Source organism: Meleagris gallopavo, chromosome 5 (genome assembly GCF_905368555.1).
Source record: "Meleagris gallopavo chromosome 5, MGAL_WU_HG_1.1, whole genome shotgun sequence".
NCBI classification, from domain to species: domain Eukaryota; kingdom Metazoa; phylum Chordata; class Aves; order Galliformes; family Phasianidae; genus Meleagris; species Meleagris gallopavo.
In genome coordinates, this window is record NC_139408.1 from 45052459 (window position 1) to 45079903 (window position 27445).

The following is a 27445-nucleotide window of genomic DNA, read 5'->3' on the forward strand; positions in this document are numbered from 1 at the left end:
GAAAAATGCACACCTGCCATGAGCTGACTGTACACAGTGGTCCCATCTTTCCCATGTTCCAGGTGTGCACAGCAAGCAGCAAGTCCAGTGCACCTTGATGTATGCACAAAGATTTGGATTTATGTAGCTCGGAAGCTAAGTAGGTTCAGCTAACTGTAACTAAGGAAGGATTCAGTTCAGCCTGTCTCCATGTTCAGAAGACCACAGGGGTCTCAGAGTTAAGAGCAACTGAAGGGAAGAGCCAGATTAGCTCACACTTATCACTGCTTGGGAGTATTAACGTCTTTCACAATGTTTTGTGCCACAACCTCAGAAAAAAGACACCCGAGAAGGCACTGCATAATTTCTCCATCTGGAGCCTCTTTGCAAGAATGTTTTAAGGCAAAGGCAAGAAAAGGAACCTTATTTTCCTATTCTTGACTTGTAAACAGATGAGATCAGACCCTTCATTCCTCTCTGCACTTTTACTCCACTACCTGTCTTTAGTTTAGGATAAGAGATGCAGAGATGCTTCTAGAACAGGCCATCTCCAAAAATGTCTTTTGACATAGATATTTAGCCAACAACTCTCAAAGCCAGACAATCTGGAAGCATGTTCTCCAGCCTGATGTTACCGAAGGGGATAACCACATATGTACTGAGGAAACAATTGAGGAATGAGGCAAGCATGTGGCTGGGCATGACCACCCCAGCAAGTATCATCTTCTCTCACACTGACCTACAGCACATCTTGCCTTTGCAGCAAGGCTCTCCCAAAGTGGGAGCTGAGTGCTGCTTAGCAACCCAGGAACTTTATAAATATGTAGCACTGGGATGCAGAGAAGAAAGGATAGTTGAGCAGAAATCAGATTAGGTGCAGAATCTGGCACTGGCTCTTGCTATGCCTCAAGTTGTATGGCCTCTTGTATGGCCTCAATTTGCACCAGGGTAAATTTAGATTGGATATCAGGAAAAACTTCTTTACAGAAAGGGTTAAGGACTGGAATAGGCTCCCGAGGGTGGTAGTTGTGGTAGTTGAGTCCCTGAATGTGCTTAAAAACCATTTAGATGTGGTGCTCAGAGATATGATTTAGCAAAGAGTTGTTAGAGTTAGGGTAGTATGGTTAGGCTGTCTGGACTTGATGATCTTTAACATCAATTGCCTGAGCAATTCTATGTTGATTAGACTTCATGCAGATGGTGACTGCCCAGCCTGTAACTTGTCAAGATCCTTCTGTGAAGCCTGTCTGCCTCTAAGGGAGTCAACAGCTTGGATGAAAGTGATGGGAAGAACTGGTGCCCTCCTCCTCCATGGGCAGGACTAGCATGTGGTTGCCCCAGTGCAGGTCCAGACAAAGCCTACCAGGGACTGCACTGGACTCGCAGAGGAACTGCTGGAGGCAGGGTACTCATGCATATGACTGGGTTCAATCCTGGCTGTTCTGGCTCTTCTCATGCTGTGGCAAGAGGGTAAGTACCAGCAGTGAGGGCAAAAACCAGGAAGTTGGCTAGAGACAACTAGATATGACCTGAAATTCAGTAGAAATAGCTGGAAAGAAACACAGGCTGACAGCGATGAATCAGGCCCATACTTCTCTGGCTTTCTCTTCCTAAATTGTTGGGTTTTAGAAGTTCTGCAAATCCTCTCTGTCTGCTGAGCCCACAGGCAGCTTCAACTGTTCCAACACTGGAGAAATCAGGCTCCACTGCTCTGACTCCAGATGCACTGCAAATCCTCTGTGGAAAGGGACAGGGAATGATAAATGCACACAGCAGGTTCCTAGGGGATTCTCTTAGTGTAGAGGGAATTTCTGTGTGGTACAGTGATGGAGTAACTGATTCCTATCCCAGCGCCAGGGGTACAGTTTCCTCTGCTTCATAAAACAGATTGTTCTGGGCATCTCAGTGTGCTGCTGCTGGGTTTTTGCAGGCTGTAACAAACACAGGCCCTCAAGTACCCTAGATACCCAGACAGAAACTTTCCATAGGTGTACCAGCACACTGTACCAGACACATCTCAGACACAGCTGTGATTTTTCATCTGCAGGGTCAACCACAAGAGCCCTCATGTCAGCTTGCAGAAGTTTACAAATCAAATGAATTTCTAAGGAATAGAAATTTATTTCTTTGCCCTGTGGAGTTCTGAATATGTGGGAGTCTTGAATTTAAAGTCCATTTTAAGAATTGTAGATGAAAAGAGTGGGTGAAGAGATGAAAATCCCATTTTAAACCCTAATGTCATATTTATACATATTACTTCAGAAGCTATGGCTTCAAGAACAGCATGTAATAAAAAATCATTTAAAAATCATTCAAATTGGCAAATCTTTCATTGTAGACCTCCAGTATCTGACTGTATTTTTGACTTGTGCTGGGTACATTTTGGGAATATTTCAGCTAGTACAACTAGATTAACATGAGCATCACACACGTGAAATCCACATGTAGCTTAGAGTTGTGCTGAGGCAGTAATGGTAAAATACTTTCACCTAGTGCCGGATTTCTTCCCATTTGATGTGCTAGCCTAATCTGCTGCAGAAAACAGAAAAATGGCAGGTCATCAGTCATGCTGTAGATATCCACTTTATAGCAACCAAGTAGATGAGACCATTCTTCTGTCTTCTCATACTGAAAAACACTGTTTTGTTGCAATTAATAATGATTTTGGACTAGACTGTGCTTTATCTCAGTACTTCACTTAAGAGAAAGCCATATGGCTATAGAAGAAGGGACTATCTAGTGCCTTCTTTTTGGGAGTGCAAGCAGTTCAAAATGAGAAACAGAGGACTGTGATCTGTCCAGTAGGACACACGCAATGGCTCACTATAGCTCCTGCCTCTGCAGAATGCTTGATGTTTTTTCCCTTTGCAAGCACCTGCCTCATTCTGTTAAAAGTCAGCCTCCTGAAGCCTGCTCCAACTACTGAAACTAGACCTTGCAGTACATAGGGTTCATAAATCACAGGGCAATGCTGAGTACTCTAGAAAACACCTGAGCAATGAATTTTAAAACAATGTGAATATGACCTGCCATTTTATTATTTCAGTACAATGTTTTCTCCTATTTAATTATTATTTGAAGGTGAACTCACTACCTATTTAAGGAATTGCATGTGTAGGCATTTATGGTGCCTTTTTCTCAGGCTATAAGACACATACAAACCTGTTGAGGTTTGACAAAGTTCGAGTAGTGAGTAGAAGGTATATTATGTTAGACTTTGCTATCATGGGGCTGTTTTCTTTGCTGACTTAGCAAGAGGGCTTTTTGTCAGCAAGCTCACTGTGGTGCAGCGAGCACAGAGGTATTTGTCCTAAAACGCTGCAGAACCAATGAGTCACATCCCCAGGCACAATGAGAAGCTCACAGGCCATCTCAGATGATATGGATGTTCTGGGGAAACTAAGTACAGGCTTTTCATGTATTGAAAAAGATTCTAAACATCTCCTGCCAGGTTACATGGCCTGTGCATCCGTTAGCACAGAGACTTGGGTGCTCAGCTTTGCTCTCTGCTTTGAGATTGGAGGGATGGCTCCAGTATCTTAATTTTATATAGACAACCAGAGATTTGTTTTCCCTTTCTATATAAACGCCTCATAGTAAGACATTGACACACCAGTGAGCTGCAGAAACAGGATTATAAAATGCTGATCCCTTTCTCCTCCATTTCAGCTGTTTATTTACGAAAATTCTTTCATTAATCTTCTTTGCTGTGTTTACTTCCCACTTCAGTCCAGTCTTACTGTCTTACCGTGGTTCAGGTGCTTACATGGTAAGGATATGTTGAGAAAAGCTCAGGAGGCAGCCACCTCCAGAGCCGATTAAGAGAAACAGAGCTCCACTGATTGTTTCTTGAAGCTGCACTGATTTAAACCAGATTAAGATTTGAAAGAGCTGCTTGCATTCATGGTGCATTGCCCAAGTCCAGTCTACAAGCCATGTAATATTGAGATGGCCTTGCTCCCTCCAGCCTGTGCTAATTGTCCTTGGACCTCCTGGTTTTACTTCTTGGTGAGTATGCTCCAGGGAAAGGGCATCAGGTTTTTAGAGGGATAAATGCTGGAGAAATACATGGAGGTAGTCCAGACTTGGAACTAGATATTTGATTACTCATTCAGATATGCAAAGTGTTACAGAAATCCCTGACTTTGAGAGCACTATCTTTACCCTGTGAACTGAGAACTCCTGCTACCTAAATGTGTCTGAGTTCTGCCTTGTGGTTACGCCTGTTCTAGAAATCTGCAGACAAAAGGTGTCACAGATACTGATGGCTGCCTGAACAAAGCACAACACATCCAGCCAATCCTTAGATTCTTTTCTAATATTCTTTGTGAAAGTTTCTTAAGAGAAAATTCAGATTTGTTTTTTTTTAAAGAGGAAATATTCTCCTGTCATTGTGACCAAAGAGAATAGCTGTTCCTCTACTGCAAAACTGGGGTTGCTGTCATCAAGTGTACAGCCACAATGTAGCACAACACAGTCTCTTCAAATGATTGACAAAGCTCATCTGTGCAGCTGCAGACCTCAGTATCACATGCAGAAATGTAGAACTGCCCCATAGGTATCTTCCCAACAGTTTAATATGTCTGGCAGTGCTCTGAGTATTAAAGCTGATTTAAATATTTTGGTATTAGTTCCCTTGTGAACCAGAAAACACAGGAGTGGATTTCAGCATTTCTTATGAGCATTTCATATGAGAGACTTTAATATTTCCAGAGAGATGTGGGGATGGAGATAACAGCAGGCTGGCTTGGTTTCACTAGTTATTTCATACAAATAAGCAGCAATTCACTAGGTTGTATTTCATGACAAAAATGGCTTAGTGCCAAAAACTTTTGATAAGCCAAACTCTAGCTTACTGAAGGGAAAACTCAGGTGAAATATTTTATACAGAACAAATAAAAATAGAGCTGAGTTATGATACCTTAAGGACAGGTACTCTCTGTCTTGTAGCAGAAAAGCAGACAGAAGAGAGTTAGATTGGGTCTGGCCCTTTGAAATTGGAGATTTTAACTTCAGTGCAATAGCATTTTTCTACTTTTTCTTTCCACTTTAAATTTGATTCTTATGAAAGTGAACGATTAGTACAATAGAATCAAGCTCTGTGCAAATAAATCTCTGCCTGTACTCTTCTGCTAAGACATTAAACACTTGCTATACCCTACAATCAGATACTTGTTATTATTACACTCTTCAGCATCTCTTTAGTGCTTATACTGCTAATTAAGATGAGCCTCATGCTTTAGGCTAAGTAGGATATAGATATTGTTGATAGCCAGGCAATAAATCCCACTTCATTTGGAAGACTGTTAAGCAGAGAAATATGGAATCAAGCTATCAAGTTAGTCCGGTTATGCTCCTTGCAATACATAATTCATAATACTTAAAGATTTGTCACTGGGAGATACACACCATATATGTTTACTGTAGTTTAATTCAGATTGGCTGATAGTATGAGTTTTGCCCATGGGTAGATGTACTTTACAAAGCAGCTCGTGTTCAGTATCTTCTTGGTATTATTATTTTAGTTTATTTCTTTTTTAGCTGATGGGCTTGTGAGAATTTTAAATGTAGTTCCTGTAGGCTCCAAAAAAGATTTTGAACCATCTGCTGCTTGCTGGCAAGCCAGTTTTCATGCTTACTGGTGCTTTCAGTTTCTGCTGCACCCCAGGCTCCCATCAGAGTGAGAGTTTCCAAACGTGAAGATGTGAGCCTTTCCCAGCTCTTCCAGGAAGAAGTAGAAAATTCCTGTCTATGAATTCTGGAAGGCGACACACAAGGTTTTATAGAGTATGTATTTGGATAATAATCCTTGCCACTTTTGCATTTACACTGATAGTCAGACAGCAAGTGTTGAACCTAGTTGATACCCGTGAAATGTAGGCAAATGGTTTGATATCTGTCTCAGAGTGAGGAAACTAAGCAGGAGAGGGTCTCAAGAGTCAGCTCATGATGGGCATTGTAAATAGTTCCTTCCTAGCAAGCTTTGCCACTCTCCTGGTCCCCCTTGTTGCCGCCTCAACCATCAGCTAAATGGTGGCAGCGAAATGAAGCTTTGCCAACTTTGTAACTTGCAGACATGCCTGATGTGGCACAAAGAAGGAAGGGATGCTGTTCAGTGGTGACCCACTGTATTATCCTCATCCTGAGCTAAGAAAGATTCAGCATGGGCAAGGATGGGATCTTCCGACTAGTTTCTTGTTTCTACATAGAGAGAAACTGTGTGAACCTTTCCTTGGACAACAAGAGTTATGCCATGTCATGTCTATATCACAACCTAGATACGGTTGAAGGAGGAGCGTCTGAAGGGGATCACATTTGAAGGAGATGAGAGTATGATAAGCAACCAGACAACATGCTGCCCTGGAGGTGGGAGCCAGATCTGTCAGAGACACTGTAATGACAAACATCGCACTTCCAGGAGATGCAAAGAAATGAGGGTCTGGAGGGACTGGATGTGAGAGTTGGTGTGATGGAGGTGTAAGAAAGAATGGGGCAAAGCACAGCTACAGAGCATGATGGAGCACACTGGAGGGACTCGGCTTCAGTGTTACTCAGATTAATATCCTCCCTCCTTCCTTAGCCAGCTCTACCTCCCAGCAAAAAAATAAAGTGAAGGATTTCTCACACTAGCTAAAACCAATTCAGCTCAACAATATGTGATAATACTCTGTGTTGAAGGCAGAGATGCTTCCCTTGTGTAGTGACTTATCTTATTTCTCAGGGCTTATCGATAGATATCCTTTACAATAGATCAAGTAACCTGAGCTACTGAGGGATGCTGCCAGGCACTTCAAGGCATCTGTTTAACAGTTGTTTAAGAAAGGACTCATTGATGAAAAGCAATGCTCTAGTTACTCTGTAAAAATATAATTAATAAGATTTTTCTTTATAGCCATCCATCCCACAGCTGAGCAGTTTTCAGCTAAGCATTTGTCAACACTGTGAATGTCAACAATAAGATAAAAGAGGAGTTTTCACTTTTCTCTGAGCCTAATGCCAGTTCAAGCTGCAGACTTGTATGTTAATATCCTCACCACTGACAAATAACTGGTGTCTTCATCAAGCATCTGTATTACACTTCACTGACATGAGACACAAGAGAGTTGGTTATATGAACTCCCATAGCCTTTTCCAGGCAGCTCTAAATTTGTCTGATTAAATTTCTTTTCTGTATTTCCCATCTACCAGCAGCAGAGAGCAGATCTGAAGAGCATTTTTTTTGCTAAGCTCACATTGTCCTGGAGAGTTACTGCTTCCATCGGCATATTTTGCAGCCTTAACAGAAATCATTCATAGTTTGACATTAAGCAGACAAATGCAATAGCTGTTGTTGAAAAAAATACAACTTTCCACAGGGAGTTGGACTTGTCCCCTGTGAACAGACCAAAGTAGATTACGAACTACAAGCAAGAAATTTTGCTGGGTTACCCATCCAACTGGACTCTGGTTTCAGTCCTCCATGGATGATTTTTTTTTAAAGTGCAGTAGACAGAGCAAAAGCTTTCTAGCTCCTCAAAACTAATAACCATTCATTTAAGTATACCAGAATAGCAAAGATACTTATGTCAATTTAATAAGGTAGTAGATACAGATTTCTGTTTTCTTGTTTGAATTCTCCCTTTCTGGTACTCTTGGATATACCATCATCCAAATCCTGCATAAATTTTTCAAACAACCAGAAAGTACATGCAGTGCTCTCCTGTTGTGATATTCCTGCTGGGGCTCATCAAAAGTCTTGCAGTTGCCTTGCACACAAAAAACTTTTCCATGAAAATTATTTTCTTTTCCTGTTTTTTTTTTTTTTTTTTTTCACCTCAGAAAGATCCCTCAAACATTCCCAAGCTGGAATCACTTTTCCAAATTGTGATTCAGATGTCATTGCAGCATCTCATGAGAGTTATGATTATTGTATTCTCTATGTTGAGCCGAGTGACCCAGCTGCAGTACAGTTCCAGTACTACAATATGAAATAGTGACACAATGAAAACCCAACTGTGAGGCGTCCTCAAAGAAACTCCATCCATTGTGGGAATACAGTTTCCCACAAGGCACTTTCTTTTCTAAATCCATGTACTGGACCTCGCAGTCAGTGCTTTCATGTAGAAGCTTTCGAGTTTTGACTTTTTCTACTGGAAAGTTGAAATTCTTTTTTAAAGAGTTGATCTCCCATCCCATTTTTCTGTGTAACTGACGTTAAAGCTATCTAACTGCCTGGAGTCTCAACAAGCACATCTATCATAAAGCCAGAGGCAGAGGAGCTGAGATGGTTACTACACACAGTATTGTACATAGGCTTCACATGGGCTTTTAAATTAAAAGAAGTAAGTTTTGATTTTGATTGTGTAGATTGAAGCAAGAAAAAAAAATAAGAGAATAATCAAGAGTAAGTCAGAAGTTGAGTCTCCAAATGAAAAATTACACAAATTACCCTAAAGTTTAGGTTAGAAAAGCTTGTATTAATTTGAAATATTGCACTTAGCAATGGGTCTGGGCCAAAAATCTCACATCCCACATACACATTTTGAATTGAAAGCTTATTGACATTATTCAGCATCCTGCAGCATTTTAACTTTGGGGAAACATTGTGACTTTGTCCCATTTTTAACTTTTCCTCTCCTCAAGCCCATGGCTGTGCATTGAACTTCATCCTTTACACAGACAGGACAAGGTACATTAAGTAATTTTCCAATAAAAACACACTGACCATAGAGTACCTCAGTCTGCATTTTGCCCTTAGGATGCATTTGAAGAAAACCAAGCCAAGTCTTGGGTCAGCTTTTGTAAGATTACATTGTTCTAAGCACATTAAAAGCATCTGTACCCTTACCTTTTTATGGCTTTGTAGCAAATGATGACAACTACAAAGAGGAACACTAGTGTGGCGCAGCATACTGCAATGATAATAACCAGGCCTGGCCACCAGGTCTCTTCAGTGGGGCAGAAAGTAGACTTGGGAGCTGTAATAAAGAGTGTGGAAAAACACATGAATTCTCTTGCATAAGCTGAATATAGTCAGATCCATTTTAGTTACTCATGCAGTAGCACAATGCCAGGGCCACAGATTCATACAAAGAGGCTGCCTCACATTTGGGACAATTTATATTTTTCCCCCAGTCAATCCCCCTGTTTGGTACTAGATATTTCTGTCATGGTTTCCAGATGACCAAGTTCTTGTGTATCCACAGTGTTCAGCACAGAGGAGAAAGGCTCAGCTCTGCTACCTGCAGGAAATCTCTCCCCTCCTCCAAGATTGTCATCTTCTGTACATCAGCAGCAGACGTCATGCTGATAAGGACAGGCTTTCAAATCACATTAGGGGAGGTTTATAAGAGAGCAATAGCAGTGTGTACCAATCAGTATTGCAGCTGCTATCATTGTAACCTTGGAGAAAGGAAAGGGAATGGGTTTTAAAAAAACAAGAATTTTATTGCATTTATTAATTGCTCTTAGAGGACTGTGGCTGTCAAACTTCTTCCCTATTATCCATCCCAATAGTTAAGAAATGTTTATATTAAGAAATGCTAACTCATGAAAACAAGCGATTGTTATTACGTTTTTCTTATTCAATTTAGGGCTAGAATTGCGTATTTAATGCTACTCAAGACAAGCAACATTTTGAATCAGAAATACTACTGGTGGCACTTAGCTCAAATCTTTTTCTCCAGGGCCAAATTCCTTTTCCCATACTTTCTGGGACACCTGTTTCTTGAAGGATGGTGAGCAGTAGACAATGCCATGAGCAACACCGGTTATTGCAAAGGGGGAAGAGACCCTTTCCTCAGTGTACTCAACCACATAACTATCATGAGATGTTGGGTCCTTCTAAAGGAAGTTCAATAATGACTCAATTAATGGGAATGATTAAATCTGCATTTTCAGTTAAGAAGAGGAAATAACCAAATATAGCAAAAGGAAGCTGAGAAATCAAGTAAGTTGTAGAACTAATGGCTCCTGGTTCCACTTCTGACAGTCTACTTCCAAACCATTTCAGCAACCAAATTTTTACTTTCTTACTGTGATGCTGCAGAATTAGTTTCCACTGGGGGGTGGAATTATGTATTGTATTCTGATATGACCTGATATTTTATGAATGATTTAAATATTGTTATCTTTTTAACATTCCAGAACAGAGAGCATTTCAAAGATAAGAAAATGCTGGCACTCAGGAGCATACATACTCAGGGCCAACTCTACCCTCCTGATATTGCCCCAAGAAACAGAAATGGTTCCACTGAAATCAAATGAAATGTATATGCATATGATAACAATCATACAGAATAGGACTGGTAGGGTCCTTTGTACTTAGTTCCTATTATTCCTCCAAGACAGGATCAACCAACCTAGTCATAGAGTAAACCAAGATCGTGAGACCAGGTTGGGTTGCTCTTCAGCACGATAAATGAGGGTAACAAATGGCAAAGAAAGGGCCTAAAGCAACACCTGTTACCTGCTTGAGTAGCGCATGCTCCTTGGTTGTTTATTACAGTATTTTTACACGGAGAATAAACAGATACATTTGGAACAGAATAGTGAAAATGTCTCCTGACAGCTTAAATGTAGCTATTTAAGACAGGAAATAAGAATTGCCAATGTGAAGATGACCCTTAATTCACCCAGTTCCATTCCTGTCCTCACTGATCCAGACCAGGCACTCAGAAAAACATGAGAAACAACTCTGGAAGTCATCAAAACCTGTTTATTAATTGCTGGTGATTTTATACAGGTTTAAAAATTATGTTATATTTCTATGCTTGTTATTGCAATGCTAAGTAACCTTAGAAATGTCCGCTATTCCCAGTATGCTTCTGATTGTGTGGTTGCTTTTACCTTCTTCAGTATGCAGTTATACTGCCCTCCTTACTGTGACATATATTCATCTTCAATGTATTTCTTTTCACAATTACCCTCTGAGGAAGAGCAGAACTGCTTTAATCCTCTTGAACATAAGGGAAACCAGAGCTTGGCCCACCTGGATGCCCCATATATCAGGTGTGAGGCACAGAGAAGTGTCCCTTTGAAAGGCCCACACTCGGCTGTCAATGTTAGGAAGACACTGATGTCTCCATCACTGGAGTGTGTGGTTCTGAACTGCTCCCTGAGGCCTCCATCTTTATGCATCCTCTTCTAAATCTATTATAAAACAGAAATGGTATATTGTTCCAGAACTAAATTGTATCCTTTCCCTTGTCTGATAAAGAAACAATGAACCATATACTGCTGTCAGTCACAGCACTGTTTCAGGAAAGGAGGACATCCCCGGGTGAAGGTAGTCCCTGCATCATCACTATGGGGTTACCAAGAGCTGACATCTGCTTCCCTGGCATCCAGTGCTGATCTCACATGGTTGGCTTCAGCTGCTCAGGGCATGACACCTCCTGATTTGACCAATTCCTGTCTGCTCTTCATTGGTCTCAAGATCAGCTGAACAGAGAAAGTGATTTTCAAAGTGCAAAGCAACCTGAGGAAAATGTTCTTTTTCTCCTAGGCCCTAAGGCGCTGTTCTGCGCACTGAACAAACCACTGGGTAGAAAGTAGTTGGAAAATTGTGACGTTTTGAAGATAAGCAAGCTGAGCAAAGCAACTGCAGGCTGTCATCCCAACAGAAGTCTTGTTAAATATTGAATACTTCATTCAATTAATAAAGTATTAAAATAAGTCACTGATGCTAAACAGCAAAGATTTAAGAAAACACATCTTGTCAAACTAGCCAGACATTTTCTGAGGAGAGTACTGGTTTGGTAAATACATGTATTACAGCTGGTATGATAACCTTAGACTTTGGGACGGCATTTGATGTTGAGACTATGAAACTATAAAGCTATACAGTATGTTTGGAACATATGAATTAAGCTAAAAGCCAGGGGTCTGGTGTGCCTCAAAATCTAACTGTATATGCTACTGAGATAATTTGTTTTTTAGCAACTCTTTTTTATACTCCCAAAATATAGGAATAGATACTGGTACAGTTTGTAAATCATTCAGGAATGTACTCCACTACAAGTGGAGATAAGCATATTTAGATTAGAAATAGGATAATTATTATCATTAGGGGTAATTATCTGTTACAATACTCTATCAACTCTGGTGAAATATTTCACTGAAAAATTTAGTTTAAGGTAGACTGTTCATTTCTCCAAAAAGAAGTCCAAATCCAGCTGCAGAGATTTACTTAAAATAACAATCAAGTCAAGAAAACACTCTGCTTCTGGGAAGCCCACATGAGCACAATGCCTTTTTTCCTTCTGGCCTTAAAAGTCAGGAAATACAAATTTCGGTTAGGTTTACTCTTAGAGGGACAGTGCTTTCCCTTATTCCAAACAGCACCAAAGACTAAATAAAGACAGTATCAACGCAATGAATCAACAGATCCATTTCAGACCAACTATGGGTGGCTGGAACTAACTCTGAGATAACAAACTAATGAAAATGTACACTGAGAGTAAAGGCATCCTGCAAACCCTTCAAGCACCAGAAAAATCTCACATGCTTGCCTTCTTTGACTAAATTCGTCTGCAAGTCTCAGTATTAAGGCAGCTTCAACTCTAATGCTAACATAGCAAGCATTTGTATGCATAGAGATCTAGCTAGCAATGGGCATACTAGGTGTAGTGGAAATGAAATGCTAAGTCACAGCCTGAAACAGCGACTGGGCACCTGATGGGAAGGCAGGGCCAACCCAGGGGAGCTCAGGTGCAGGCAGTGCAGCTGAGTGACTGGAAGGGGTGAAGCCAGAATCCACCTCTTCCCAGGCCTCATTTAAGTGTTGGCAGTGGAGGTAAGGGTATTTCTTGCTGGAGATTCCTGCCTGCCTGAGGCCTTCTAAAGGTAAGCAGCTCTTTTCCTTAATTTCTTCTTACGCTGTGTTTGACCTTGTTCTCTTTTGCTGTAGCCAGATGCTTTGTCATCCTGCTCTTGTTGTGGTCCTTTCTGTCCTGTTATAGTATTACACCAGGAAGGATTAGCTCAGCTTCAGAGGGCTTCACTGAAGAAGACAGTCCAGACACAAAAATACCGGGAGGAAAATGGAAATAAAACTTCCATGAAATTATGAAGAAATATCTGCTTTCTTTTTAGCAAATCTTAGAGTAGGTCACTCTCAAAACTGTCCTCAGCTGCTTAAAACAAAATAAAACCAACCGAACAAAAACTAATGATGAAGCAGTTCTTAGTCATGTTTTCTGGATCTCCGTGAAGGGGTTGTGTGCATGATATAAAAATAACATGTACTGTCTACAACAGAATATTGAAACATGACTTGGACTCCTTGAACATGTCCTCATGTTATCTTCAGTGCTCATGGCTACGCTTTTTAAACCTTAGATTTTGGAAATGCCATTAATTACTTTGAGGGTTCTTACTTTCCATTCTAGTATTACTTGTAGGCTAATTACTCTTTGCATGAGAACACCACTACATCCAAAAAGTGTCAGCCCTGAACCTGCCAAGAGGGAGTAAGGGGTGCTTTTAACCACAGAGAGCTCTGTGAGGGCCTCAGCCCTCCACAGAACCAGTGAATGAGAGGAGGGAGGCAGCAGTCATCCCTCCTGCCCTGGCCATCACTGCCAGTCAGCTGAACAAAACAAGGATGAGACAGCAAACAGACAAGGGAGCAGTGACCCATCTCCCACGTGCAGTCCCAGAGAAGTGTCTCTGGCTGGGGTCTGATTGTGTCAGCCTGCTACAGGCTCAGTCCCAGGCAGCTGGTGAGTGCATGCTGACATGATGTGGAAGAGTGACGGTGACCTCCTCACCTCCCTACAGCAATAGTGACTTCATGCCTAAAAAAGGAAGAGTGCTTTCAAGATAAATCAAAACTGCTTATTGTTTTTCCTCCTGCTTTTTATTTCTGTTCTTGCAGAAAGGTCAAGAGTGCTGGTGTAATCATCTTTATGAGACATCTGCCCATTTTTAATATTGTATATTCACCACAGGCTAAGCCCAGCCATCTTTATGCCTGCAACACTTCTCTCGCTCTTGCAGGGCTGCCTGAATTAGCCATGTTCTTCTACTTTGCTGGCCTGGAAGCACACTGGATTGTGTTTTGAAAGCAGGCTCATGTTCCAAGGGTCTCAAATGTTTTATCAATCTTAGTTGGAAACTGAAAAGAACTGGGAACGCAGGCAATGTGTTTCTGCTGACCAATATGTTATGTCACGTACGTTAGGACCTGTTGATCTGCTAGCTTAGACAGGATTAAGTTCTAGTCTCAACTTCACTTTTATTTGCCTTCTTATTTTGATAAACTCACTAATCTGCGCTTTGGAATCTCCATTTATAAGACAAGGAGAAGCTACTAATTCCAGCCAATTGCACTGGGATGCAGAGCATCTCTGGCAGCTCTGGGCTCTCTGAATGAAGGATTTGTTACCTAACCTAGGGCAATGTGGAGAGATCTGTGAGTCAGTGTAAGCTCAAGTGTCTCTGGCTTGGTCACTGCATTTTGTCATGTAGGAGCAGTTACAGATGTGTCTGGATAGTCCATATGATAGGAATACACTGTGTGCACTCAGGGCTGCTAACAGGGAAAGGCAGCCAGCATGGAGAAAACAAATCTTTCACAAAGAGCCATCTAATGAAATTTGTGGTACTACTAGACTTTAATACAAATATAGATCTTCAGCTGTTATTTTTAAAATGGATTTCAGGAAAATGAGTAGTTCTGTCCTCTTTGGGCTTTGTTCAATGAAGTTCCTGGATTTGAGGGAGAATACTTCCTGGGAGGATGAGAGAAATGAGCCTGACCAGAAGATGAGGGCCTTGGTGCTCCCTCAGAGTAAAAAGCACTTGTGCACTGCAGTGGATCTTCTGCTGTTACTCCTGTTCCCTCTGCCCTGCACTTGAGATTCCTTGCACAAGCTGAACATGTCAAAACAAACCACATGTCTGAAATGATTCATTTTGAAGATTCAGAAGCTGTAAGATATGAATGGATGCACTTCACTGTGTCCTTGGCAGGTCCAGATATCATCTCATTGACCTTCCTTCACAGTTATTACCTACATATGCTAGCAGGCAATGCCTGAGCTGCCAGAAGGCAGGTAAGGGAGTACATCAAACCACAGGCCAGTGGCACTGCTAGGATCAGTGCAGGCCTACAGGCTGGGCCAGGCCATTCACAGCTTGCTGGATGCAGCCTTGGGGACAGCCTGCAAACAACCTTTGCCTCCTCTTTTCTACCTCCTGACTGCTCAGCAGAAAGACAACCTGGATTTTGCCACATCAACCATAAGGCTGCTCTTTTGCCTCATGTTTGTAAGCAAATCAATCTAGCTGGTGGCTGAAGAGCTTTGGCCATGGACTGTCCTCCCCACCCCAGTACCCCAAGGCAGCTACAGTCCCCTGGAGAAATCACAGAATCACAGCATTGTAAGGATTGGACGGGACCTCTGGAGATCATCTAGTCCAATCCCCTGTCAGAGCAGATATCTTACAGGTGTAATGAAATGGCACAGAGAAGATATTGCAAGTAGACTGTCTTAAGGGAACAAGATGGTTCATAGACTCTTAAATATCCAACATGGATGTTGATGGGCACAACACTCAGGATGTGGCTCCAGCTCTGCCACTGCTTCTCCCTCAATTCTCTTGCATAGAAACAGCAAGCTCCAAAAGAGCACTATGCTAAAGTACTTAAATCAGTACCCAAAACAGTGAATTAAATCCAGTAAATGCACTAAAATACAAAATTTCCAGAAAGCCATGAGTTCTCGGGTCTTTTCTCCTCAAGCTGAGAGATGTGCTGTTGTCTGGTTGGAGAGGTAAACTTTGTGCAGGATGGTCAGCACAGAAAGCCAGATCTGTTAGCAGCCATCATTAATTTGAGAGACTGGGCCAACACAATGGGAACGTAAAGCAGGAATGGATGACAACTTCAATAACAGACGAAGTCAACTTGGGACAAGTTCATCTTCAGTAAATCCAAACATCACAGAATGGATTTGGATTATGTCAGTACCCAAAAAGTACTGACTTAAGAAGTTGCTATGTTGTATCTGTTTTCTGAGATGCTGCCACAGCGAGCCAACACAGAATAAGATACTGCCCAGGAAGGAAAGACTGAAGAACTCCTTTACACCAGTAGTGTCCTGTCCCAGCATCCTCATCTCTGGATTATGGCTGCCACTGTATACAATGAATAGACTGGCTTAAACAAAATAAGAGTCCCTAAATTTGCAGTAGATTTTGATGTACACAAAAATTCCACACAATCTTTTTTCCTACTTTTTCAGTTCTCTGTAGTACTGTGCTTTTACTGCTGCTTGTAAACTGAGGGCTATTTCTAGAGAGCTATGAGCTAGTCAGGTAAACAACTGCTACTAGGCAATAGTAGTGTGCTCAGCAGAAAGCCTGTCTTGATTTACTGCCTCCCTCAAGTAGTTAGGTTAAATAACACTGGTGGAAATCAGCTATTCCTGGAGCAGATGATTCTTCTGTTTATCACATTATGTTGCAGACAACTTTATATCATGCAGCTGCTCTATGCATATGTTCCTACTACAGTTTTAAAGGGGATACTGTTATCACTATGCAGTGGGAACTTCTGCTATAATAAAAACATGTGTGGGATAATGCTGGAGAAATTCCCTTCCCTGCAGCTTTCACACTGCAGATGCTGTTTCTCTGCACTCTCAGTTCACCTCTTTGTTTAGTTCTCTCCTCCTTTCTAAAAATAATTTCCCTCTGAAACAAGAATCATACAAGTATTGTGCACAGACCTGGAGTATGAGACTTGAAGAAATGGAAGAAAAAAGCAATTCTGCAGGACCTTTATGGAGGTCATGGCTCTTTGCAAGAAATAGGACTGTAACCTCGGGTGGAAAAAAGCTGAGCCTGAATGTAGCCAGGGAAAGAGAGAGGAGCTATGCTGGACTTCCAAGTGTGGTGCTTGATACCCAAGCTTTAGAGGTCATTGAACATGGATTCGTTTGGGTTTTCTAGTAGATTTCACTAAAACCTCATGTTACTATGCTGTCTTCAGTAACCTCACATTCTCCTGCTTTTTTCTGGCAGATTTCAGAATTCTCTGAAAAATGAACTTGTCATTAGTACTAAAATAAAAATAATACCAGATGAATGTAATGGTTGCTCAGGCATAAGTGAAGCACATTGAAATGAAGCAGCTTGTCCAAAGTTGCTACAGCTTGGTGAAAAAGCCAGAAAACAGAATGTCTTTTGACTCCTGGCCAGTCCTACATTCTGGACTCCTCCTTGGGACTCAGATAGAAACACTGGATTTAGTAATAACTGCATTTCCATGGTGGAAATAGTCAGATCTCTGCCCCATACTGATGCTATGCCCAGAACTTCTGTGTGGCAGAGACCCGTGGGCATCCAGTAGGGAATTCATGGAGGGCTCATGTTAATCCTGTAGAAAACTTCTGTTGGTTTTAACATCACTGTAGTGAAAGAATGGCTCTTCAGGTTAGAGTCCTACATGCTTATGGAAATACGATGATGCAGAGTGCAGAGCAATAGAAGAATGTTTAAAAAAAAAAAAAAATAGATTAGGGAGTGAAAGTCTGTGCTCCAAGCAATCAACAAGCTGAGAACCAGATCTGCCAGCTTTAATCCTATCTAGCTGATGAGCCCCACCAGAACTGAGGCATGACTCCACAAATAGGAGCTGAACATGGTTTCAGATGCCAAAGTCCTTTGGAGGAGAGTAGGGTTAGTGACTGTGGAAGAAGAGTCTGTTCTCTAAAGCATGATCTGGAGAAGCAGTTGCATTTAAAGGCCTTGTGGAAAAAAAGCTTTTAAGGAGATTACATCATAGCTACTTTCTGTGTTAACGCTCTGCTCTGGCATTTATCTTTACAATGGGCACTCATGTCAGCTACTGCCCTCTGTCACATGTTTTTCTAACCAGCAGTTTCCTGATGAGATGCTGTTTCTCCCTCTCTCTCTGATTCTCCCTCAGTGAATGGATAGAATTGTTTTTAGCCTGATAAATTACGCACTATCAGTTTCTGTCCTAAGCAAATTAGAATTGAAGTCTATGGTTTGCAAGGCAATCTCCTTGCAAGAGTACAGTCATTCTGGAAAGCCTCATGTGTACCATCTCATTTCCCTGCTGTCCATGACCAGCACCAGTACCAGGCTGAGTAGCACAGAGCAGGATGACACCCTTACAGAGTCCTAGTGCATGACAGCCATCGTTCAGGCAGATGTTCCTGTACTCGATGGCCTGCTTTTTGAAATGCAGCAGTTGATCAGATTAGTAGGTATCTAATGCCTCCAAGAAACAGGTCACAAATGCCTGAACATTTTCTGTTAAATTAGTATTGTGGAATTTATTTCAGAAAGTGACCTGATTTCTGCAAGTTCTGAGCACTCGGATGCTTTAACTTGGGTGCCTGAATATAGATATACAAGCTTCGGTTTAACCTTTTGCATTTTATTATAGAGGAGCCAATCTCTCTTTTCTGAGGTATTGTCCCATGAGAACAGAAATCCCTCTAAAGAAAGACCCCCCCATCCTCAGCTCTTTCCTTCCTTGTTCAGTGATTTTAAAAAAATGTTTTTTTTACAAGATCTTTACCCCATCCTCTGATTCTCCTCCAGGCACAGTGGTCCAAGTTTTCCATAGCGTTCCAAGGTATAGGAATAAAAAGTATGGTTGCACAGTTATTCCTTTTCCAATTCTGTAATGGGGTAAATAATTTTACCCTTAGAGGTACTATGCTTCCCTAACAACCAGCTGCATTTCCTCGATCTCTTCACCAACTGTGTATTCAAGCAAGAACAGCAGTGAGGCAGTGGTTTAGGGCAGAACAACAACAGCACAGCCATGACCTGAAGACAGTGATTCTCAGTTCTTTAGAACAGAGGCACTGCTGAAAGGCACAGACATAAGCAAGTGCTGTACCATCCACTTCATTGCACAAACACATAGCCCAGCTCTCCAGTGGCAAGCAGTGTGCAGAAAGCATGAGCTATGCTTCAAAAGGGAAAATCACTGCCTGTGAACACCTGCTTGCCCAAGAAAACTGTGTGATCTCCTCACATTCAGGAAAGAGGCCTGAAAACACCTAACCATTGTCCAGTGGCCTTTGCCATTGCAGTGCTCTAATACCTGAAACTGTATTAGCAGATTTCCACATCAGTGCTCAACATTCATGCAGACATGTAAAAATAATAATTTTCAGTGCTTGATATCCATCTCAAATCCAAAGTTTACAGAAGTAAGCTTCACACGTGATAGCTCTGAGTGTTTGCTGGATTCCTGAGATCCAACCAGCAGGTTGGAGGTGGAGGGAGAGCAGTGCTCAGGACTCTCTTGATGCTTCCTGCAGGGAGGCAAGACCTCTTTTGCAGGAGTCACAATACATTGCCCTGAAGTCTTCTGAAAGCTTATTCATCCTTCAGTTCTTGCAGTGAACAGCCCTTCAAAGGCGGGATGCTGTACACTGAAATCCAGACAGCTGACACATGATTTTAGAAGTCTAAGCCCCTGCACTGATGACCAGTCTTTTGCCAGAGAATGATTAAGGAGATACTTCAGGACAAGCAGATTCAATCCCACATAAAAATGACAGATTTTCTTTGTATAATCTTCTATACGTACAGATCAAATTAAGGACAAGATCTGCACAAATTCTTCAGGCTGAGCAGTACTTACTTGAGTGGTGCCATCAAAGACACCAAGGCCATAAAATACAAATAGAATTCAGTACTAATGTTATGATTAAGATATTATCTCATAGATACTGTCTTTTTAAAGAGCTCAGGAACCCCCAGACAACAGCAAAGATTGGACAAACCTTATGGCTTGGAACTGACGCGATCTCAACTTTCATGCCTTCAGGGAAGGCAAATAGAAAACCACCTTCAGCCATCTGCAGGCTGAATTTCCTAGCACAGATTGTAGAAGACTTGGAAATACTCAGGATATTTCCCTCATGTATTAGTAGCAGCAGTTTCTAAGGCACTGGTTTGTGTCTATCTCTAAAAAGTTAATGGGTTGTGTGTAGGGTGTTCAGATACTGTATGGAGAGTGGCTATACTTGACATACATTTTAGGTTTATGACTACAGATGGCTCTAAAGAGTTTATTTTGAAAAGAAATACATTACAAGTCGTATGTCTGAGTTTAAGGGAACAGCTGGTTGACTATGTAGCAGATACTGTTGTGTACACCACTTATATAAATGTAGACCTCTTATTAGACATAACAGTTAATTCCTTTTATCACTTCAGTGGCTCAGTTATTACTGAAAGGGCTACAGCTATCACCTAACATTTTTCTGTAAGACCAGTTATTTCCACACCTAGTGCACTTGGATTCCTTATCCAAAGTGTGTTTGCGTTTCACTTAAGGGAAATATAGCTAAAACTGCTTACTTGATCAGAGCAAAATGGAACTAAAAGTGCTTTCCAAACCAGAAGTAAACTTAATCTCAGTAAGATAAAATTCCATTTACCATCTTACTCATTATCTCTAAAATCCAAAATAGTTAAAATTGCATTTACAGCTTGTTAACATATCAGTCATTTCACCATGCTAAATGCCCAACAGAAAGGCCTTTGTCACCACATGGAGCACATTCGTAATTCTCTGAGAGCCAAAAGACAAGGCACAGCCTTTCTCACAGTCACAAATGTAAGAAAATTGGGTACTGGTCACTGCCTGCACTTTCCTCTATCTTCACACAGAAATCTAGACCTGCATGAGCAGACAAACTCTTGCAGAGATGTTGTCGACCATCACTTCATAATGAAGCATACAGAACTTGGCAGCCGGTGCTGAAGAATGAAGACAAAGCACCTGCTGCTTGCTAAATCAAACTGAGGGTTAAACCAAACTCTCCCTTTTCTCTGCTGACAGTAACTTCCTTCGATACTGGCTGTGAAATAAGATTATATCCGGAAGGAAGTGAAAATGTCCAGCGATGACTCAGTAGAATCTGTCCCACTGGCTACCTTCAACAAGTCCAGCTAAAGAACAAACCTTTGGGTAAAACATTTTTTGCTAATGAACTGATGAAATATCAGCCCTGTTTAAAAGGCATTCTTCAAAATGAAAAATTGATTCATTTTAATAACAATTAGGTATTCACAATTTGCTAGTATTTATATGTGACATGACTTATTAGTGCAAGTGTTAAACTATCTCATAATTATTAATGATTATTTTTGGCAGTGGTATCAGTTATCAACTGACATTTTTACTACATTAATAGACACTATGTACTCGCTTCAGGATAAGAACTCAAACATCTAGACCAGTGTTTTCTTGATCTGCTATCCTGACTTAAAAATTATTCGTAAGTTGTGATTTTATAAGCAGCACAACACTTCTTTACTAAATTGATAACTAAGATAATGCAAAAAACATTACGAGAACATACTCTTCTGTGGGTTTGCTTTACCAAGGTCAGCTGCTTAGCCTTTGCTGCCAGCACAGCTTGTGCCAATTAAGAGTTTACTTCTGGCTTGTCAAGATGAGGCACAACTCCAGACTGCCACGGGCATGGGAACTTACAATTATTTGTATCTCAACAGCCTCTGACTCATCAATAACTTCACTGAAGATTTGTTATCTTCTTAATCAATGAAATGGTAGTCATGTACAAATGGACTGCCATCCACACAAGGAATTAACATCTTCAGTTTTGCCAAGTCCTTTTGCTTAAAAAATAAAATAAAATCTGGCTTTTGGAGTACACATATCAAAGCAGAAGGGATTGCTCTTCTGCAGAATGAGTTTAATATCTACTGCTTCTTGTTTCTAAATTAGACAATACTTTTAGCTTACAGATAACAGAACTCTCACTTTTCTGCACTGCAAAATCTGGCCTGGGGCTCTTAGTTTTAAATACTGGAAAATGTATGAACAAGTACGTTTTCAAGAGAGTGGATTTTTCCATAACATGGATTTATTACTGCATGAAAAATTCAAAACAAATCTGCAAGGTCTCAGAGCAGCAGGAAGATTCATCACTTGCCTAAATAAAAATTAGCCTTGACAAAACATTTCAGAATTTATTGTGGTGAAAAAACTCTGAGTTGGGAAGGCAACGGAAGCTAGAAATAACTGTGATCCAACCAGTATTTTATAAAGAGATACAGAGAGTTTACAACAGCCCAATATGAGATATTATGTACACAATTGACAGCAGAATTCTATCAATTATTACCACGACTCTTTTCCAGTCTTACCTGCTTCCTAGTCACTTCAGACTTAGTCTGGGCATCTGGGATGTATGCTATTTCAAACATCATATTTCATTGCTGCTTACGAAATTTGCTTACCCTGAAAATTTTTCTCATTTTGACTCAGATACAAGAACTTCTGACTTTTATTTTATTATTTTATATTTATTTTTATTTTTACACTAGAAATAACTGAGCTACAGGCAAAAAGATACCAGGATTCTGAAATCTTTGTGTCTTTGGTATTTTAATTACCAATACCTGCACTGCTAAGCAGGTGTCCTGGTTTCAGCTGGGACAGAGTTGATTTTCTCCACAGTATGTGGTATGATATTATGTTTTGGCTTTGGGAAAAGAACAAGGTTGATAACACACTGATGTTTTAGTTGTTGCTGAGCAGTGCTGCATAGAGCCAAGGACATTTTGGCTTCTCATACTGTCCTGCCAGCAAGGGGCCAAGGAGGAAGCATATGGAGCTGGGAGAGGACAGAACTAGCACAACTGACCTAAACTGGCCAAAGGAATATTTCATACCGTATGGCATCAACTATAAAATTGGGGGGACAAACTGGCTTGGCACTGGCCAGCAAGTGGTGAGCAACTGCATCATGCATGATTTATTTTGTAAATACGTATATGATTATCTTTACTATTGTTTTTTTTTCCTTCCTTTTCCCCTCAGTTCTCTCTCATGTCCCATTGAGAGCACGGAGTGAGCAAACATCTGTGTGGTACTCAGTTGCTTACAGTGTTAAACCTCAACAGCAGGAAACTTAAGCATTGCATTTCTGATTTAGGTGTGTGAATTCTACTAAATTCCACCTTAGTAGTTTAATCATTTTGATCTCTGCGCTTCTTGGGAAGGCAGTTTCTGCAATGTGAAGTCAACATGATGTGAACCTGGACTTGAATTGACATGTGCCATCATCTGTGTCTTCAGGTTGCATGACTGGATGTCAATTTAGATTTGTAAGCCTCAAAATCCGACTGCAAGTTCTTAGAATCACAACCCTTCAGAAAACTGAAAGTGTATCTGGGAGAAGACAAGAATTGAATTTGGTTTTGTACTGTAAATTATAAACAAAGCTCTCACACAGGAGTATAATTCACAGTGTAACAGCTGTGTTACCAAAACTGAAAGGGCTTTCCTGTTTCAGCTTGCATTTTAAAATCACAATCTAGACCAATATACTAGAAAGAATGTTCTCTCATAGTAGCTATCATTACTTCAATTTTTTTGATGCAGGAGTCTGTGCACCTCTCCACTTTTGGTGTTACTGTAGTTTTCTTCCTCTATTGCTCAGTTTTGCTAATAGGTATGTTGTATGAATTACAGAGGAAAGCATCTTTCTCCTGTAAGGGAAATAAATTCCTTTGGCCACAATTATACTTACAGCTGCTCTCTGCAGAAGTGCAAAGCACTCCTGAGACAAAAGGCCTACACAGAAGGAAACCTCAAGTCAGAGCTCTCTGGGATGCAAGAGCTGCACCCAAATAGCTGCAGCAAATTCTTTGGTACCTCATGTTTTAAGCCATGACATGGCCTCCAGAAGGATTTCAGTGAAGCTTTTGCAATCATGACTTCCACTCAACTCCTGGAGGACAGTCACAGATGTCTGCCAAGGCCAGAGGTCCTTTCAGCATTGCATAGGCAACCTTGTCTGTGTCTATGCTCATGTAGTATAAGAAGCATTGTAGTGAGAACCAGGACTATGTTTAGCTATCATTTTTAAACACTCGTTTGGAGAGAATGCTTAGTTTGAGGTTTGAAGTCATTTTTCTGTCCCACATGGGGTGGGACAGAATTTAGAATCTTAGACCATAGAAGAGCCTAAGGTAAAGTCATTTCTTATTCCATTTATTATGTCCCAGAAGCATATGATTTTCTACAAGAAGTTCCTGCTGTGAAAGGCCACGTTGCTAGTGGTCAGCAAGTGAAGTCTTCCAAGACTAGTTGCTTTAAAACCTACTCAAAGTTTGAGAAGTTCCAGAGTGTTCCTGTCCTCCAAATTTCTCCCCATTACATACATTGTGATCATCTGTCCTTAAAGATCCAAATGTCTTTGGCTTTCCTACTTGCACTGAAGGGACACTGCACATTTTTTGAAATTAAGCTATACATTTCTGCTTGTACAGTTGCCAAAAAGTTGCTTTCTGACTACAGTTGGTCATTTTTGTTTTGGCATTTTTAACAGTCCAAATAATTAATTAATGAGATGCATTATCTTCAAGATGAAAGATCTCACCTTGAAAAACCAAACTGTACAATTACAGCCTGGAGATTAGAGTCCTCTGCAATGATATAATTCATTTTGGCTTTGCAGTGCAGCTTGATTATGCTTTATCTCAATTGAGAGCTTAGGACTTTCACTGAGTTCAGGATCAGTGTATGTATTTGTACGTCCAGCGAGTCAAAGGCTGGTTCATATCCAACTTGGTTGTGCTAGTTCTACTCACATTTCCTCCACTAAATTTCAACTGCAGCAATATTTGGTCTGGTATTCCTATCACCCAGGGAAGGGATGGCAGTATCACGGATGCCTCCACCCAGTGAAGGAGATGTGCAGAGACAGCAATGTTGCCAACCAACAAGTGTGGTGTTTCTGCTGGACTTCTTTTCCCTTCCTTGGTTCATTTTTATTAAGTCACTTCTGAACTGTTTTTTTCCTCAAAACTTACACAGTCTAAAACTTATACTGATTGCAGTATTTGTCTCTACTTGGATGTCTACCGTCAATCCTCTCCTCCTTTGAAAGTCTGGCTTCTACTTTCAAATGAAGTCCTTTCTTCTTTGCAGTGGCCCTGGAGAATCCTGTGTGCTCACAAAATATTTAAAGGTTGACATCTGCAATGTTTTAGATTTTGACAGGTCAACTTCATTTGAACTAGCTTCATCTCATGGGTCTGTGAAGCTGGGTTAGAAATTCTGCCTAAACAAGTACTCCATCCACGTTGCCTTAGCCTTGGCTGAAAGCCAGGAACCAGGAGGAAAGCAGATGAGGGGAAATAAGAAACAGTTAATTAAAAGCCAGGTTCTGAGAATCTTGGTCGGCCTTAGGCCCCTCACAGCCACATGAGCTTTTCCTTCACTTCATTAACCAGCAGTTTTCTAGGCATGGGTTAAAGAGCGGGCTGCTGCTTGCATAAGGAGAGAGACTGCAGAAACATAAGGATGCCAGACTGCTTGGAGGAACTGTAATTGGCTCAACTCTCCAACAGTCCTCACTTTTTTTGCAAAGCCCCAAGCATCTTAGCTAGTTCTAATACAGGCTAGGGTTCCTCAGTTTGAAAACTCTCACGAAGAAACACTCATATATACTGAACAAAGCAGTGGTATCTCAGTGGGACACCAATAAACAGCACCTGGGATAAAACATAGGAAACTCAAAAGTTAAAGACTTGTGGTGAAGACCCATGTGTCCCAGTATATGGAAAGAGATACTGAACCCCAGCCTAGCAGTACTGAAAGAACCAGCATCCACAGAGATGAGTGTGGCCAACTCCGCCTTCAGTTAGATACTGTTAAGCAGAAGTATTCACTGCAGCAGACCAGGATTCCTTTGCTTAACATGGATATGCTGTTGCGGGGCATGGGGAATGTCCCATGAGAGCTGCAGTGCAGGTACAGTGAAAGCAAGAACAGGGTTTGGAAGGGACATCAGAGATGTCAGTGGCCTATATGAAGCAGTTAGAAACATAAGAAAAGGAAGCCTCTGACTGTGGTTGAGAGAAGACAAAAACAGTTTGTGTTTCCTTTCCTGGGACCTGCAGTCTGGGTGGCAGTCATTATCTGAATTCACCAGTCTGTAATTCAGTTATCCATGCTGGGAAATATATGGACCAAATGATCTAATTTAATTTCCCATACTCATATTGCTTCATGAGTGATATGTCTCCTCAGAGCGCAATGAAACGTAACTCACACATTCCATACAAGTAAGTTGATGTTTCTGCCACTTCTCATTTATTTAGACTGACTGTTGAGTTACATGTGATTCTGTTTATTTTCTGTGGAAGGAATTAGCTTACTATACATCAGAATAAACACAGAATTTATCAGCAACTATACATGAATTCTGGAATTCATAATATTTAACGGATTTTGTATAAATATATCTGGAGGAGGCAGAGTTGATAATTTGTCACTGGATAGACCAGTCAATATTGAAATGTCTAAGAAGATACTAAATGCAATGTAATTGCTCCCCAAAGTCCTGATTTTTTCTCAAACACAGCAAAATCCTTTCAGGGATGGATTCAGCTGCTCACATACAATGTTGTCCTGCACATCTCAGTAGCGTTTGCTGAAGTGGGATTGATGGAGAACACAGAAAGAGTGTTCTGTGTTTTTTCACCACAGCAGGTGGAGACTAGCCAGAACATGCAAAGATGGCTGTCAATGTGTGTAGTAACCCGAAGGGCGAGAGAGACATACATACTGGCTTTCACCATTAGACTCACACCACAACATGTGGAGATGATACAAACCTCCAACTTTCAGTGCAATTGAAAAAATAGCAGCCAAGGGCTGTGCCTAGGAGATTGCAGCCTTTTGTGGCTAACAAAGCTCTAAGGGCAATGGCAGCATTTTCTCAAACTACCTCATGGTGCAGATGTTGTACTTTGTGAAAGTAGCAAACTTGTGGCTCCTGGGCTGCTGCTTCTTTTTGCTGAGGCCTTTTCAATACTTGAATCACTGAAAAAGTGCAAAGTGCAAGCCTAGCATCAACTACTTAATGGTTTGTCTTGTTCCTTTACTGCTTTATCTGAATGCTGTTTAAAAGTGGTGTCCATAACATCAATATTTAACCACAAGGCTCACTCATCCTCACAAGAATGGGACTTGCTGTACACATGGGCTAAATTACAGCGCCTAGACAGCCGATAACAATTAAAGCCTCTTTCAAGATGAGGCACTTGATTGCTACTCTAAAGCTCACTGGTGAAAGGAATGCGTAATCTATTTTTTTTATTGCATTTGAAATGAAAGAGCTTGTTTAAATATTAGTCATCTGGATTTATATAGCTCATTTTTAGAGCTGGGCTAGCACCTGGCAATCCAGCCTGAGTAAGCATCAGGCTATCCCAGTCGCAGGCCTGTTTGATTTCTGTTTCCTCTTTTTACAGCATGTGACAGACTGATTTTTTTTCTGGGATGATTTTCTTCCCACTCACAGCAGACAGTTCCTATACATGCAAAGCAGCTGCCTCCCCGGCAGAGCAGAGCAGAGACCTCCTCCCACTGAGCACTGTGCCCAGGACCAATGCTGACACTGCTCTGCATATGGGTAAGAGTGGTGCCCTTGGGGCAATG

At 41.0% G+C, this 27445-nt stretch overlaps 1 protein-coding gene across 1 annotated transcript in view; it reads right to left on the minus strand.

Moving 5' to 3' along the window:
* The window catches only part of PRIMA1 (proline rich membrane anchor 1), a 53703-nt gene that overhangs the window by 19011 nt on the left and 7247 nt on the right, over nt 1–27445 (minus strand). Inside the window, exon 3 of the mRNA XM_085225548.1 lies at nt 8807–8936. Coding sequence (XP_085081674.1) covers nt 8807–8936 — 130 coding nt within the window. The remainder of the gene's footprint in view (nt 1–8806; nt 8937–27445) is intronic.